The sequence below is a fragment of the Grammomys surdaster genome, unplaced genomic scaffold (assembly GCF_004785775.1).
Source record: "Grammomys surdaster isolate TR1022 unplaced genomic scaffold, NIH_TR_1.0 193, whole genome shotgun sequence".
Lineage (NCBI taxonomy): Eukaryota > Metazoa > Chordata > Mammalia > Rodentia > Muridae > Grammomys > Grammomys surdaster.
In genome coordinates, this window is record NW_021604638.1 from 9,368,431 (window position 1) to 9,381,717 (window position 13,287).

At 49.3% G+C, this 13,287-nt stretch overlaps 1 protein-coding gene across 1 annotated transcript in view; it reads left to right on the forward strand.

The window, feature by feature from the left end:
- Slc13a3 (solute carrier family 13 member 3) overlaps positions 1–13,287 on the forward strand; it is a 65,961-nt gene that overhangs the window by 25,755 nt on the left and 26,919 nt on the right. Inside the window, exons 3-5 of the mRNA XM_028769608.1 lie at positions 1,637–1,809; positions 10,058–10,124; positions 12,814–12,993. Coding sequence (XP_028625441.1) covers positions 1,637–1,809; positions 10,058–10,124; positions 12,814–12,993 — 420 coding nt within the window. The remainder of the gene's footprint in view (positions 1–1,636; positions 1,810–10,057; positions 10,125–12,813; positions 12,994–13,287) is intronic.

The following is a 13,287-nucleotide window of genomic DNA, read 5'->3' on the forward strand; positions in this document are numbered from 1 at the left end:
ATAGATAGATAGATAGATAGATAGATAGATAGATAGATAGATAGATAGATAATAGACAGATAGATGAAATAAAAACAACCCCAGTGACAACAAAGTACAGTTGTCCAAATAATCCCTTTAGCACACACGTGTACCAGGGCACCGCACACTAACCTCTACAAACACATCACTGTGGTGTGCTACCATGGCAGACCTAACAACAACCATCCTTTGGTGTCAGGTTTAATTGTCCCTGACACCTCAAGGTTCCGAGGCTCTTGACTCCTTTGGGAGTCACATGACCTTTTCACGGCCGCCTAAGACCGTCAGAAAATGCAGATGTTTGCATTGTGACTCACAACACTAGTAAAATTACCGCTATGAGTAGCCATGAAATACTATTACGGTTGGGGGGTCACCACAGCATGAGGAACTGTATTAAGGGGTCACAGCTTTAGGAGGGTTGAGAACCACTGTCTTACAGTGTAATGGGAAAGTGCTCCCGACAAGGTGTTTCAGTGACACTGTCCCAGGCCACTGTTCATGCTACCGAACCATCCATCCCCATTTGAAGACCTGAGGATAGTCTCAGATACACACTTGTTTAATGCCAAGTGTACTTGGACCCTGAGTATAAAGTCCCAGAGGAGAGGGAGGAGGACTTCCTGGAGAAGGGAGCCTCTGGGCTCAGCTGGGCAGAATGGAACGAAAGGCCAAGAAATGCCCCCTGAAGATATAGCAAGAGAGCCAGGAAGAGACAAGTTTCAGAGGAGACAGAAATGGATGAAGAATCCAGAAGCCATTGTAGTCAGAGGGAACCTGACAGGAGCTGGGGTCCTGGGCTTAATCTATGGTGAAGCCTCCATTTATCTCCTACCTAACACTGTGCAGTTAAATGATCTCCACATGGCAACCCCAGGACACTTAGACCGTGCTGGTGGGGGTGGACCAGACAGAGGCTGGAATAGAAAGGGGCATCCAGGTTGGCTTTGCGCTGGCAAGAAGCCCAGGCTTGTGAGCAGTACGAGCCGGCAGGCGTGGGAGCAGAAGGGGGAGGGGCAAGGTGGCAGATTCTAGTGCCAGGTCGCTTCATTCTGGAATGGATGCCATTAAGGATCTGGGGGCAAGGCAGGGAAGTGCCAGGCTTGGACTGACTTCAACAGTCGAGTTCTTTAAGCGCAATATGCCAAGTTGTCATTGGATCTAAAACAAGCCCGGGGCAGCCAGGTGGTTCAGTGGGCAAAGGCACTTGCTGCCCCAGCTCAGTGACCTGACTTAGAGCCCTGCAATCCACCCAGAGGTGAAAGGAGAGAACTGGTGGAGCCCGTTGCACACACACACCGAATCAAACAAGACAAGCGTAGGCAGTTGCTTCTGTGTTTGCTACATAGTGAGTTCCAGGTGATCCAGAGCTACATAGAGAACTCCTGTCTCGGAGTGGGGCATGGCATGAAGGGTGCTATCAATGTCAGAAGAGCTCCTGTCACAGATTGCACTGACCTGTGGGGTCTGATCTCTCTAACCTCTGACACTGGGCTCTTCTCTGGACCCCAACTGCTCTCCTGTAAAACCAACGCATAGACTCCCCAGGTACTAGACCATAGACTCCCTTGGACCCTGAGTTCTAGATCCAGCCCTAACTCTCTCTGCCTCCCAGGCTCATCCTGGGGATGATGGTGACCACATCATTCTTGTCTATGTGGCTGAGTAACACAGCCTCCACTGCAATGATGCTACCCATCGCCAGTGCCATCCTCAAGAGCCTCTTTGGCCAGCGCGAAGCTCGGGAAGCTCGGAAGGACCTTCCCCGGGAAGGTGATGAGAACACAGGTGAGTCTGGACAGATGCCAGGGCCCACACTGCTGCTGGGGGGGGGCATCGGAGGCCCACGGGCCACTGGGGAAGGTTAAGGGCACACGCATGTGCTGGACATGTGCTGTGGGGTGAATGTTTTAACAATGACAGTTAATTGGAATTGGATCCACCAAGCCTTGGGTCCCTGGACCTTTTAACCTTACACTGATTGCATGCTAAGCAATGGGTTAAGCAGGTACTGGAATTAACTTTGAAAGCATTTGAGCCGAGCTCCAGAGAAGCACCCCAGGAATCAGTGAGGCCTGCAAGCATCAGATGGGCAAGTCCCAGTGTAGGTGGGAACAGGTGCTGGGCAAATTCTCAGGCACTGTTGGAGAGATCTTAGTCCAGGCTAGCCCTTCTTAAGGGCATTTTGAAAGAACTTAATCAAGTTACATGAATGTTTGCAGTGTCTTTCCCTGATGCAAATTCTCAGAGAACTCCACAGCAGACTAGCAAGGAGAGTCTGTGGTGTTGCTGCAGTGTTCTCCACGATGAGAGGAGGGGTGCCGAGAGTAGCGTGGTGCGTGTCTATGATCCCAGCACTCAGGAGGCAGAGGCGGGCTGATCTCAGTGAGTTTCAGGGCCAGCCTGGTTTACATAGTGAGTTTCAGGTGATCCAGAGCTACATAGAGAAATCCTGTCTCAGAGTAGGGCTTGGCATGAGGGGCGCTATTAATGTAAGATGAGCTCCTGTCGCAGATTGCACTGACCTGAGAGGTCTGACCTCTCTACACTCTGACACTGGGCTCTTAGCAGACGTGTTCACATGACTGTGTGGGGCTCAGATGTAAGCCACACAGTCTTACATCTGCCTTAGATCACACAAGAGAAGGTGGCCTGACTTTGAACCCAGGCAGTGTGGCCAGAAGCGAGCTACATCAGTGAGAATTCTCTTGGGAGCAATAGAGAGTGTGTCTGCCTTCAGCTCACCCTTCTCAGCACAGCATGTGCTATGCAGGGTCTGTGAGCATGGCAGAAAGAATGCCAGAGATCAGATGGCAATCCTGGCCTATGCGTGGATGGCTTTAGACCTCTCTTAAATGTATACGGACATCAATAAAAAGTGGGACATTTTAAAGTAGAGGTGATGTGGCAGCCACTTTGTCACTATGGGGTGGGAGTGTGTGAATCACTGGGTTGCCAATAATAAGTCTCAAGGTCCTTGTGCCTCCAAAGTGACCCCATGATGCCTTCCCCTGATTTCATCATGCCTGAAGAAAATAACTTCCTATATTTTTTAAGCCACTTGAAGGCAGAGGCAAGTTCATCTCTGTGAGTTCAAATTCAACCTAGTGTCTATAAGGAGTTCCAGGCCAGTTGTCACTACATATGTCCAAAAAATAAAAAAGAATGACTCCTGAAGAATGCCTGAGGTTCACTTCTGGCTTTCACGTGCACAGACATGATTGCACACATATATGCATGCACACACATGTATACATGATATACACATGCATCCCTGCATATACATATGTATACTGCATGCATACATGTACGCTGCATATACTTGCACACATGTATGCTTACACATCTGGATATACATGTGCATATGCACCGCATGTCCACTGCATACAAATGCACACATGTATACCTGCACATGGAAATATACTGCATATACATGGTATACTTGCACACACATAAACACTGCACACACGCATATGCATGCACACTCATGTATACCTGCACATACATGTCCACTGCATACACATTCAACCTACACACATATGTATACTGCGTACACATGCACATATCACATACATGTAGACATGCACAGGCGTGTACACATGCACGGACATGCACACACATGGATACTGCACACACATGTATACATGTACACTCATTTACACACGCATATTTCACACACATGCACACATATACACAAGCACACAAGCACACATGCACACACATGGACACTGCATATACAAGCATACATGCACACACATGGATACTGCACACACATGGACACATATGCATGCCCACACACACATGTACATTGCATATATACACATGTATACACAAATTGCACATTGATCCATACACCATCTACAGAGTGCCCATGTCTGGCAAGTGTGGGTATATGCTCATCATACATGTCACTGAAATTCAAAGTGGTTTAGGAGTACTTCACAGATGGGTTTGGAAAGATGGAGTGAAACATCTAGAAAGTCACCATTGATGAAACAGCAGAGAGGTATTGTCACAGGACACAGTCTTCCAGGTAATCAAGGACATTTGCCAGGTAGTTGGGTTGGCAGTTGTTCCTTGTAAATAACCAGACAGTAAACATTTTAGACATTGTGGGCCACTCTGTCGCAACTTCCCAACTCTGCCTTTGAAGAAGGTGGCAGGGTGCCGACGGCTGGCTACATGCCAAGAAAACATCGCACATGGGAGCCAAAGGTAAGGTTTCCTACAACTGTGTCATCCCCAGATGGTCTTCTGTGGGTCCTGTGTGTTTCTGTGTTTGTATATGTTTGGGAAGGTGAACATGTAACATACCTTTTGCAGCAAGGTCTCTCAATGAACCTGGAGCTCACTGACTGCTAGCCAGCCAGTCCCAGCCAGGACCCTGCTGTCTCCTCCTCCCCAGCTCTGGAAATACAGACACATACTCCACTTGGCTTTTTAAAATGATTTATTTATTTTTATTTTACATGCCTTGATGTTTTGCCATGCTGCACGTGTGTTGGATCCCACGGAACTGGAGTTACAGACAGTTGTGAGCTGCCATGTGGGTTCTGAGAACTGAACCCAGGTCCTCTAGGAGAGCAGCCAGTGCTCCTAACCACTGAGCCATCTCTCCAGCTCCTGCACTTGGCTTTTATTGGGTACTTGGGATGAAACTGAGATTTCCTGTGCTTGTACAATGAGCACCTTGCTGACTGAGCCACTTCCCAAGCTCTGGCTATTTTGAACTATTTCAAAATTTTAAGAGCTGTTCTCAGTTGACAGGTCAACTCAGACAAGGAGGACCAGACTCAGGCTACAAGCAAGGGCTGCTGAGCTCACCCTAGCATTCTGTCTTCCTGGCCTTCAAACTGTTCCCTCCCACATTGTAGGGTTCTGAGAGGACTGCCTCATGGTCACCCTGGGGTGGCATCAGACAGTTGACGCTACCCCTTCATCCTTTCAACCTCAGCTGAACCTGTTATCTTCTGTTTTTCCTGATGTGTCTGCAGAAGAACCAAACTCACTGAGTACTTATTGTATTTTAGGACTCTTCTGGGGGTCTGTGTCTGACTGAGACGGGGGTCCCATCGGCATCATTTAGATAAATAGAAATTGAGGAAGAAAGAAGGAGAGGAGGGAGAAGTCCCCAGGGGTTACCATGGCAACATGACCAGTGTCACTAAGTGTTGGAGTTGGGCTGGCTGACTCTGGGGTTGTATTCCCTCCATCCCGTTCTCCTGCCTCCCACAAGGTGGCCACATGACTGTTGGAGTGTCCAGTCCCTTATAACAAAAACAAAGCCTCTAAGACCTTTAAAGGAGAGCATGTGGCTGAGGTCATACACAGAGCTGGTTATGAATGGAAACCTAAAGCCGTTCTTCCTATTCTGCAGGCTGTGGGGAGGTGGAGACCCTGGAGCCCAGGCCAGACATCTGCCTTCAGGCTGCAGGATCAGAGGCCTGAAGGTTAATGATCAGCCTCAGAGGCTCAGGAAATGTTAACTTCAGGCCAAAGAGAGGGCCCTTTCCACTGTTACTGTGCGTTAGACACGAGGTAGGACGTGTGGGGTTGTGCTGGTGACTTCTGATTAGAACAAGGAGTTTGTCAGAAGCTCCAAGTTCAGAAGGGTCACCAATGACCAGGTCAACAACCGTGCCAACAAAACCTTCCCTTTCCTAAAGACCTTGAGAGTCAGCTTGGCCCAATTTCTCATTAACCTGTTTGATGTTTATGGTGCCCATTTCATAGATGAGAAGATGGAGGCTCACAAAAGCAAAATGTTTTGTCTAAAGGAGTACGGTAAGCAAGAGACAGAGCTCTGAGCACACGAACTGATGGGAGCACTGGACAAGACCCCAGGAGGTCCTCCACCTTGCAGGGAGTCTCTGCCACCTCTCCTTCCAATTTTGTGACTGTTGTCTGGAAGGTTCTGTGGCATTTTGTCATTACTAACAAGGGAGTGCTATTCTAACCCAGGCTTCAGCCAAGGAGATTCACTCAAGGCTATGCTCCCCGGAATCCCTCAACCGGCAAGGGGTTTGCCTAGCTTTGATCCTGAACTCTTCTGTCTTTCCTCTGCTGGGAAGAAGCCACCCGTATGGTTGTAGTCAGAGCGATCATGCAGGTTGAGGTCATGGGCGCTCTCTTTCAGTCTTTGCTAGCCAGTTACCTCCTGAGATTCTCTAATCTCTAATCTCCAAGTCAGGATGGCCTGTGGCATGGATGAAACAGGAGTCTGCGACAGAGGGAGGGTCTGATGCGGCAGTTATGATGGCTCCTGCCTCCTGTAATCCCACCGTTTAAAAGGCCGAGAAAGGAAAATGTCGTGTGCAAAGGCAGCCAGGACTACACGGCAAGATCCTGTCTCAAAAACAAAACCCAAAACACCACCAGGCTAGGGAGATGGTTCAGTGTGGATCCACAGCGCCCTGGTGAAAAGTCAGGCGAGTGGCACAGGCCTATGCTCCCGTCCCTGAGGAGGTAGAGACAGCAGGGTCCCCAGAGTTTCAGGGACAGGCCAGCTAGAGCTTCAGGTTCAGGGAGAGACTTTGTCTCTAAAACCTAAGGTCGAGCATGACATAGACACCCAAAGTTGGTACTTCTAGACTCTAGACATGCGCACACATACGAACTTGCACACGCACAGAACTCAAAGACATCAGCAACCAAAGCACATTCTATACATTGGCAGGGTAGACAGCAAAGCCCTCTCTGTCTGTCTTCCTGTTCCCCTCCCATCCTGGGAGAGGGTTCATGGGATCGTCTGCCCGCTGTCTGTCATGTGTCTCCAAGCTCAAAAAGGATTGGGTCACTCTTGTTCATCATGTAAATGACATTTGCTGGTGCGGTCTTGTGTCTTAAAGCACTACCTGGCACATAATAGGTGCTCAATAAATGCACATAGATAATGAGTAAGCGAATGAAGAGACCAGTTAGCATCTGTGTTAACCCTCTGTTTCCCTCTTCATCCAACGGAAAGAGCAATACTATCAGGCTACAGGATGTGCTAAATGAATTGTGTTCACTAAACTGCCTAATGTGGGGGTTTCTGGCCCTCCATGGGGTGCTCTCTGCCCAACTCAACAGGCTAGCTCTTTCCTGAGGCAAATTCAAGAGGCTGGACAGAGAAGTTGGGATATTTATTAGTTCTGTGTCAGACCTACTAAGTGTTGAGTGAGTGCCCTGGACACATAGTGAGAGTTACGGTGGCGGTTGGCAGTTCTGGGTAAATCGTCAGTCCTGGTTACTGCATAGGCCTGACTCGGCCACTCACCCACCGGATCCCCTTGTCCCCAGCCTTGACCTGCCTCTCCAGGCCTCATTTTCCAAATGCAGAGGATGACTGACTCGTGGTTGCTGGAGGCCGTGTGGTGGCGTGCACACAGATTCCAGCCCCTCCCACGCAGTGTGCACCCAAGGCTTGTTGTCTGTGAAGCCCTTACATAAGCACCGCCTTCTGGGCTGACCTGTGGCTCCAGAACCCAGCAAAGGCACTCCAGAGACTTTGCCCCACATACCTGTTTCCATTCTGTCTCTAAAACCAAGTGGGTCACAGGGATGCAGTGGGACAGTCATGAGTAAATTGGGAGCAAGGAACACCTTGGTTTTCCTGTTTCCCAACTTCACCGTCATCTTCACCACCACCACCACCATCATCATCATCATCACTAGTGCCCAATAGACACTTGAACACCAGTATGAATCCCTAACCCCACCCACAGGTGCACACACTGAGCCCCTTATTCCTAGAACCACACACAGTCTCATATGGGGCTCCCCAACTCTGGTGTAGGCAGTGAGCAGCCTGGCTCCATATGAAACCCGCTGAGGTACACATTCCCACCACCAGGGCCAGAAGACACCGCAAGCCTCAGTTTCCCTTCTGTGATTTCAGACATGTTGCTCTCAATCCTGACAACACAAAAGAATCTCCTGCCCAGCTTGTCAAAACTATTGAGGCCCCGCCCACTACAGAGACCCTACAAATCATCCTGGTAGGACTCACACCCAAGACAGTCAGTCCCTGAGGCTGCGGAGTTCTGCCCCAGGTACTGGCAAGCTTCTGCCAGTGTCTGATGCTGCCCCAGATACCTGGGGCCCAGTGGGAAAGATACAGAGCAAGCTTGAAATGGTGAGGGCCAGGGGTCACTGGGTCAGAGGTCATCCTCTGGGGAGTGACTCCTTCCACCCCCATCTGTGTGTTATTAACAGCCTTTTTCTTCCTGCCTCAGTGCCATGAGCCCTGGCCTCGTGCTCTGCGTGTGGACATGTGTCCCATTGCCCGAGCTGTTCAGCAGTCTAAGAGGAGTGGACCCGGCCTTTCACCTGAGACCCCTGCTGTGCTCAACAGGGGAGGGGCACTCCAGGGCATAGCAGAAGTGACGCCGTAAAGTCTTGTTCTCCTTTGGTGCCAGCAAGACAACAGCAGCCTGGAGGAAGGAAGGGTGTCCCCAAGCTGTGGGGGTTAGGGAGACTGAGAGAGGCCAAGACAAGGGTCCAGACCCTTCCTCCCAGTGCACGGGCTGTGTGACCTGATAAACTCCATGTTAAAAAAAAGAAAAATGTCAATCGGTTGTGATCGGTTGTGACTGGTTGTGATCGGTGGTTGTGATCAGTTGTGCGTGTTCAGGATTTGTCTGTGTCCTTGGGGAAGGGGGACATGGAGGAGGGCGAGAGAGGAGAGCACCTCCAGCCCCACAGACTTCCCTTGAAGCAACACACTTTCCTTCCCAGGGCCTCTGAGAGCCACTCTCCCTCATCCTTACAATTGTCACCACTTGTCCTGTCTTTAGCTCCCAGCATGTCACTCGGAGGTGACAATGTTCCCTCCCACCCAGGCTCCTGACAGCCAGACTCTTCAGGATAGTGTCTCCTTCTTTCCCTGTGCTGTGTGTCCTGTGACACCACCCACGTGACATACTATGCTTGGTATGGACTGGTATACTGGTATACGGCAGGACTGGTGATGGGTCTCCTGTCTCATCAGTGATTGATGGATACACAAGAGACACAAAGAGATTTTGTACTTGGCCCATTTCATAAAATTCGCATCCTTGAGTTGTAGTTCTTCATCCTCGGTGGCGGTGAGGTCTTGATTTCAACACAGCTTGGCCAACCTCAGTGTCTCTATCTATGATCACCGGTGTGGCCCAGCCACCATCCCCTTATTTAACATGGATAGCCACCTCCCCGAAGCCCATCCAAGCCTCTACCTGCAGAATGTAACACCACAGAGCATTTCTGTCACCTCTGGCTTTCCATACCTCTTAACCCTTCCTAACTCATCACTGTCCCAGCATGCCTGGCTTCCTCGCTCTACCAGCTTCTCCTACTACAGGGCCTTTGACTTGATGCTCCTATTTCCTGGGGCCTTTTGCTATGGAGCTTTGTAGGACTGGCCACTGTCATACTGCAGGCTCAATGGAATGTCATCAGCTCTAGTGACATGACAACAGTTGTACATGACAGTCACTTTCTTTTCCCTTGCCTGGTTGTATTTCCTCTATAACGTTCATCGCCACCTGGAATTGTCATTATTATATTCTTGTCTGTCTCCTATTCTAGAATGCAGTGTCCACTGGAGCAGGGGCCTTCTTCTGTGTTCTGCACAGGGTCAGTGACTGTGTTTTGTTTGAACAGATATGAATGAATGAATGAATGAATGAATGAATGAATGAACACCATCCCCCACATTGCTCATGTTTCCCAGGTAGCCTTTAGCAATGGTCCCTCAGGCCAGCCTTGGTTTGTGTTAGGGGTTGTCAGTCAGCCTGGAAGTGGCACCATCCCCAAACATCGATGGGGGGTGTGAAGTGTAGAATTCAGAGTCATGACCTTTACCTCCCCCTCCCACGCCCCTCTATTACCTTTTCCTTCTTTTCCTCCCTCCCCTTCTCCCCAGTCCCTTTGCTGTGTCTTGACCTGCCTCATTTTTTTCTTCAGTGAATAGCATCTTGGCAGTGAAATCTTGTTCCTGACTGGCTGCACAAGAATTGGAAACTTCCCGTTAGTCCTCTCTGCATTCACCAATGCGCCTGCTTTTTTCTCCCAGCTACTGTACGGGGAAATGGACTTGGAACAGTGCCCACGGAGATGCAGTTTCTCGCCAGTTCAGAACGGTAAGCTCTGGTCTCATTCCGGGGGAATCCCGAGCCTGATTTAAGGGGGTGACTGACAAGGACTGGGTACAGCAGCAGCCCCGCCAGCTCTAAGTTCTCCCCAGATGATCCAGAGTCTAGCTGTTTGCCCTTCACCCCTGTGGCTCAGCTGAGGCCCCTCCTTTTAAAAGAGCAGTCAGTAGTCAGGTGTAGACACACACACCTGCAATCACATCCGTTTGGAGACTAAGGAAGGGTGAAGAGTTGGAGGTTAGCCTGGGACACATTGCAAGAGGCTATCTCAAAACTTTTAATTATTATAAAACTGAAAGGCATCCATGGAGCCGGGGAGGTAGCTGTCGGTAAAAGTGCTTGGCTTATAAACATGAGGATGAGTTTGATCCCAGAATGGCGGGGTGGGGAGGAAGGGGGGAGGGAAGGGGGGAGGGAAGGAGGGGAGGAAGGAAAAAATGCCAGCATCATGGCCACAGGGAGATTCCTGGTGCTCACTGGTCAACTAACTTTCTTGGTGAGTTCAGGCCAATTGGAGATGCCACTCACAAATTGTGGACACCACCTAAGGATGATTCTCAAGGTTGACTTCTGGTCTCCACGGGCACACATGCACATACAGGCAAACATGTATCAGGGCAAAACTACGAATATATAAACACACTGACGCTCTCCTGGGTTCCTCCTTTCAAGAGGCAAGCAACAAGACCCTCAGCCTTGGAAGACTCTCAGGCATTAGCCTCCCGCTAGTCCATAGCTGCCACCCTCTTTCATGTGTGTGTGTGTGTGTGTGTATGTGTGTGTATGTGTATGTGTGTGTATGTGTGTATGTGTGTGTTTGTGTGTGTGTATGTACAGTCACAGCACACGTGTGGAGGTCAGAAGACAACTTTCAGCAATGAGGTCTCTCCTTCTACCATGTGGGTCAGACAGATCAAACTCAGGTCACCTAGCAATCAACCAATTTTATTTTTTGAAAATGAGCTTCCAAATATGTTTTAGAAAGTGTTTGGTTACCAGGGGTAGTAACTTCACTTTTATTTTCTTGTGAGAGACCAACCTAGGGCTTTCTGACTGTTAGGCAAGCCTGTTGAATCATGTGCCCAGCTTGCAATTTCTTTTGGTTGGTTGGTTGGTTTTTTCTTTCTTTTTTTTTTTTTTTGAGACAGATTTTTCTGTGTAGCCCTGTCCAGAAATTCACTCTGTAGACCAGGCTGACCTTGAACTCAAGAGATCCATCCGCCTCTGCCTCCCAAGTACTGGGATCAAAGGTGCGCATCGCCACCACCCTGTGCAATTATTTTTAATCTTCATTTCTTTTTTCTTTTCCTGACTTATTGAGAAATAATTGACAAACATCAAGGCATTTTGAGATACTTGTAAGTGGTTGAGACACATGTATGAGGTGAACTGATCGCTTTAGTCACAGCCGTCAACGTACCCCCACACACTTCAGACCCCGGGCATGCAATTCCTAATTCCAGCCATATACAAACACTGTATAGCAGCCCTAGACAGGAAGTAGGATGCTTGAGGGATGGGAGGTAGCTCAGTCCTCAAAGTAGTCCTTGTACAAGCCTGAGGACTTGAATTCAAATTCCCCAAATCCAAGTAAAGAAAAGCCAGGCAATGGTAGTGTGGACCCATAACCCCGGAACTGGGGAATGGAGACAAAGAACCCCAAGGCAAACCAGTGAACCAGTCCAGCAGAGTCATGGCCTCTGATTTTGAGACAGGCAGTTCTCACTACAGATTCCAAGCAGACCTCAAACTCAGGGTCCTCCAGCCTCAGCCTCAGCCCCAGCCCCAGCCCCAGCCCCAGCTCCAGCCTCAGCCTCAGCCTCCAGAGCACCAGAATTGCAGGCTATGCCACCTCTAGCTTCCTCACAATCTCTCAAAGAAGCAACTAGTAATTCTTTGCTTCATTTTTGTCAAATTGTATAAGGAAAATAATACAAAACAAATTTCAAAGAAGGAATATAAGCGGGGGAACACGGTAGTTCCGTTTCCGGGTAACGAAGTGAAGCAAGATTATAATACCATTGGAGGCTAGAGTATTTGTACATCCCTGAGACATGGTATTTAAGGAATATTTTTACAATGAAGTCCAGGCAATGATATCAGATATTTCTCATGTGATTTTTGATACAGATGCTTAACAGATACCTCTCAAGTCACTCATTTAATTTTATTTTTTATCACATTCTTACACTTTAATTTTGCTTGAGTTTGTGTGTATACGTGTACGAGTATGCATGCCACGCACACGTGTGGAGGTCAGAGAGCAACTTTCGGGAGTCAGTTCTCTCCTGCCACCATGTTAGTTCCAGGGGCCTTTACCTGCTGAGCCATGTCACTAGCATCCAAATGACATGTTTTGACAGCTGCATAGTTGACCCATCCAGAAAGAGACTTGTACGTAGCTGACTTCCCTTGGATGGACATTTGGGTTGCTTTTTAGTGAAATAGTATTTAATGCTGTGGTTCACCCTGCTACCCACTGACCTGCTTATCTCAGTGTTTCCTTGAGGTGAATTCTTTGAGTAGAGTATCTGAGCGGAAGGTTTTCAGGGCCCATGCCAGGTTTGACTCTAGAAAGAATCCTGAAGCCGCACATAGAGCTTCAGATGGCTGGCTCCTCCTGGGCCCAGAGACTCTGACCACTCTGAATTGCCTCTCTCTGAACCCTTTCCCACAGAGGTCATCCTGAGGATGCAGAGGCCCAGCTGGAGCTGCCTGATGACTCCAAGGAGGAGGAATACCGCAGAAACATCTGGAAGGGTTTTCTCATTTCCATTCCCTACTCGGCCAGCATCGGGGGCACTGCCACACTCACGGGCACAGCCCCGAACCTCATCCTGCTTGGCCAGCTCAAGAGGCAAGTGTGGGGCAGGGGAGAGGGCTCAGTGTGCAAAGGGCTTGTTGTGCAAACACGAGGTCCTGAGTTTGGATCCCCAGCGCCCACCTCAGAGTGAGGCCTGGTGACATACGTCTGTGACCTCAGCTCTGAGGACCCAGAGACAGATGGACCCTGGGGACTCACTGGCCAGTGGAGTTCAGTCAGTGAGCTCTGGGTTCATTGAGAGATCTTACCTCAAAAGTAAGGTGGAGAGTGACTGAGGAAGACACTCAGCATTGACATCAGGCCTGCACATGAACACGATGCACACGC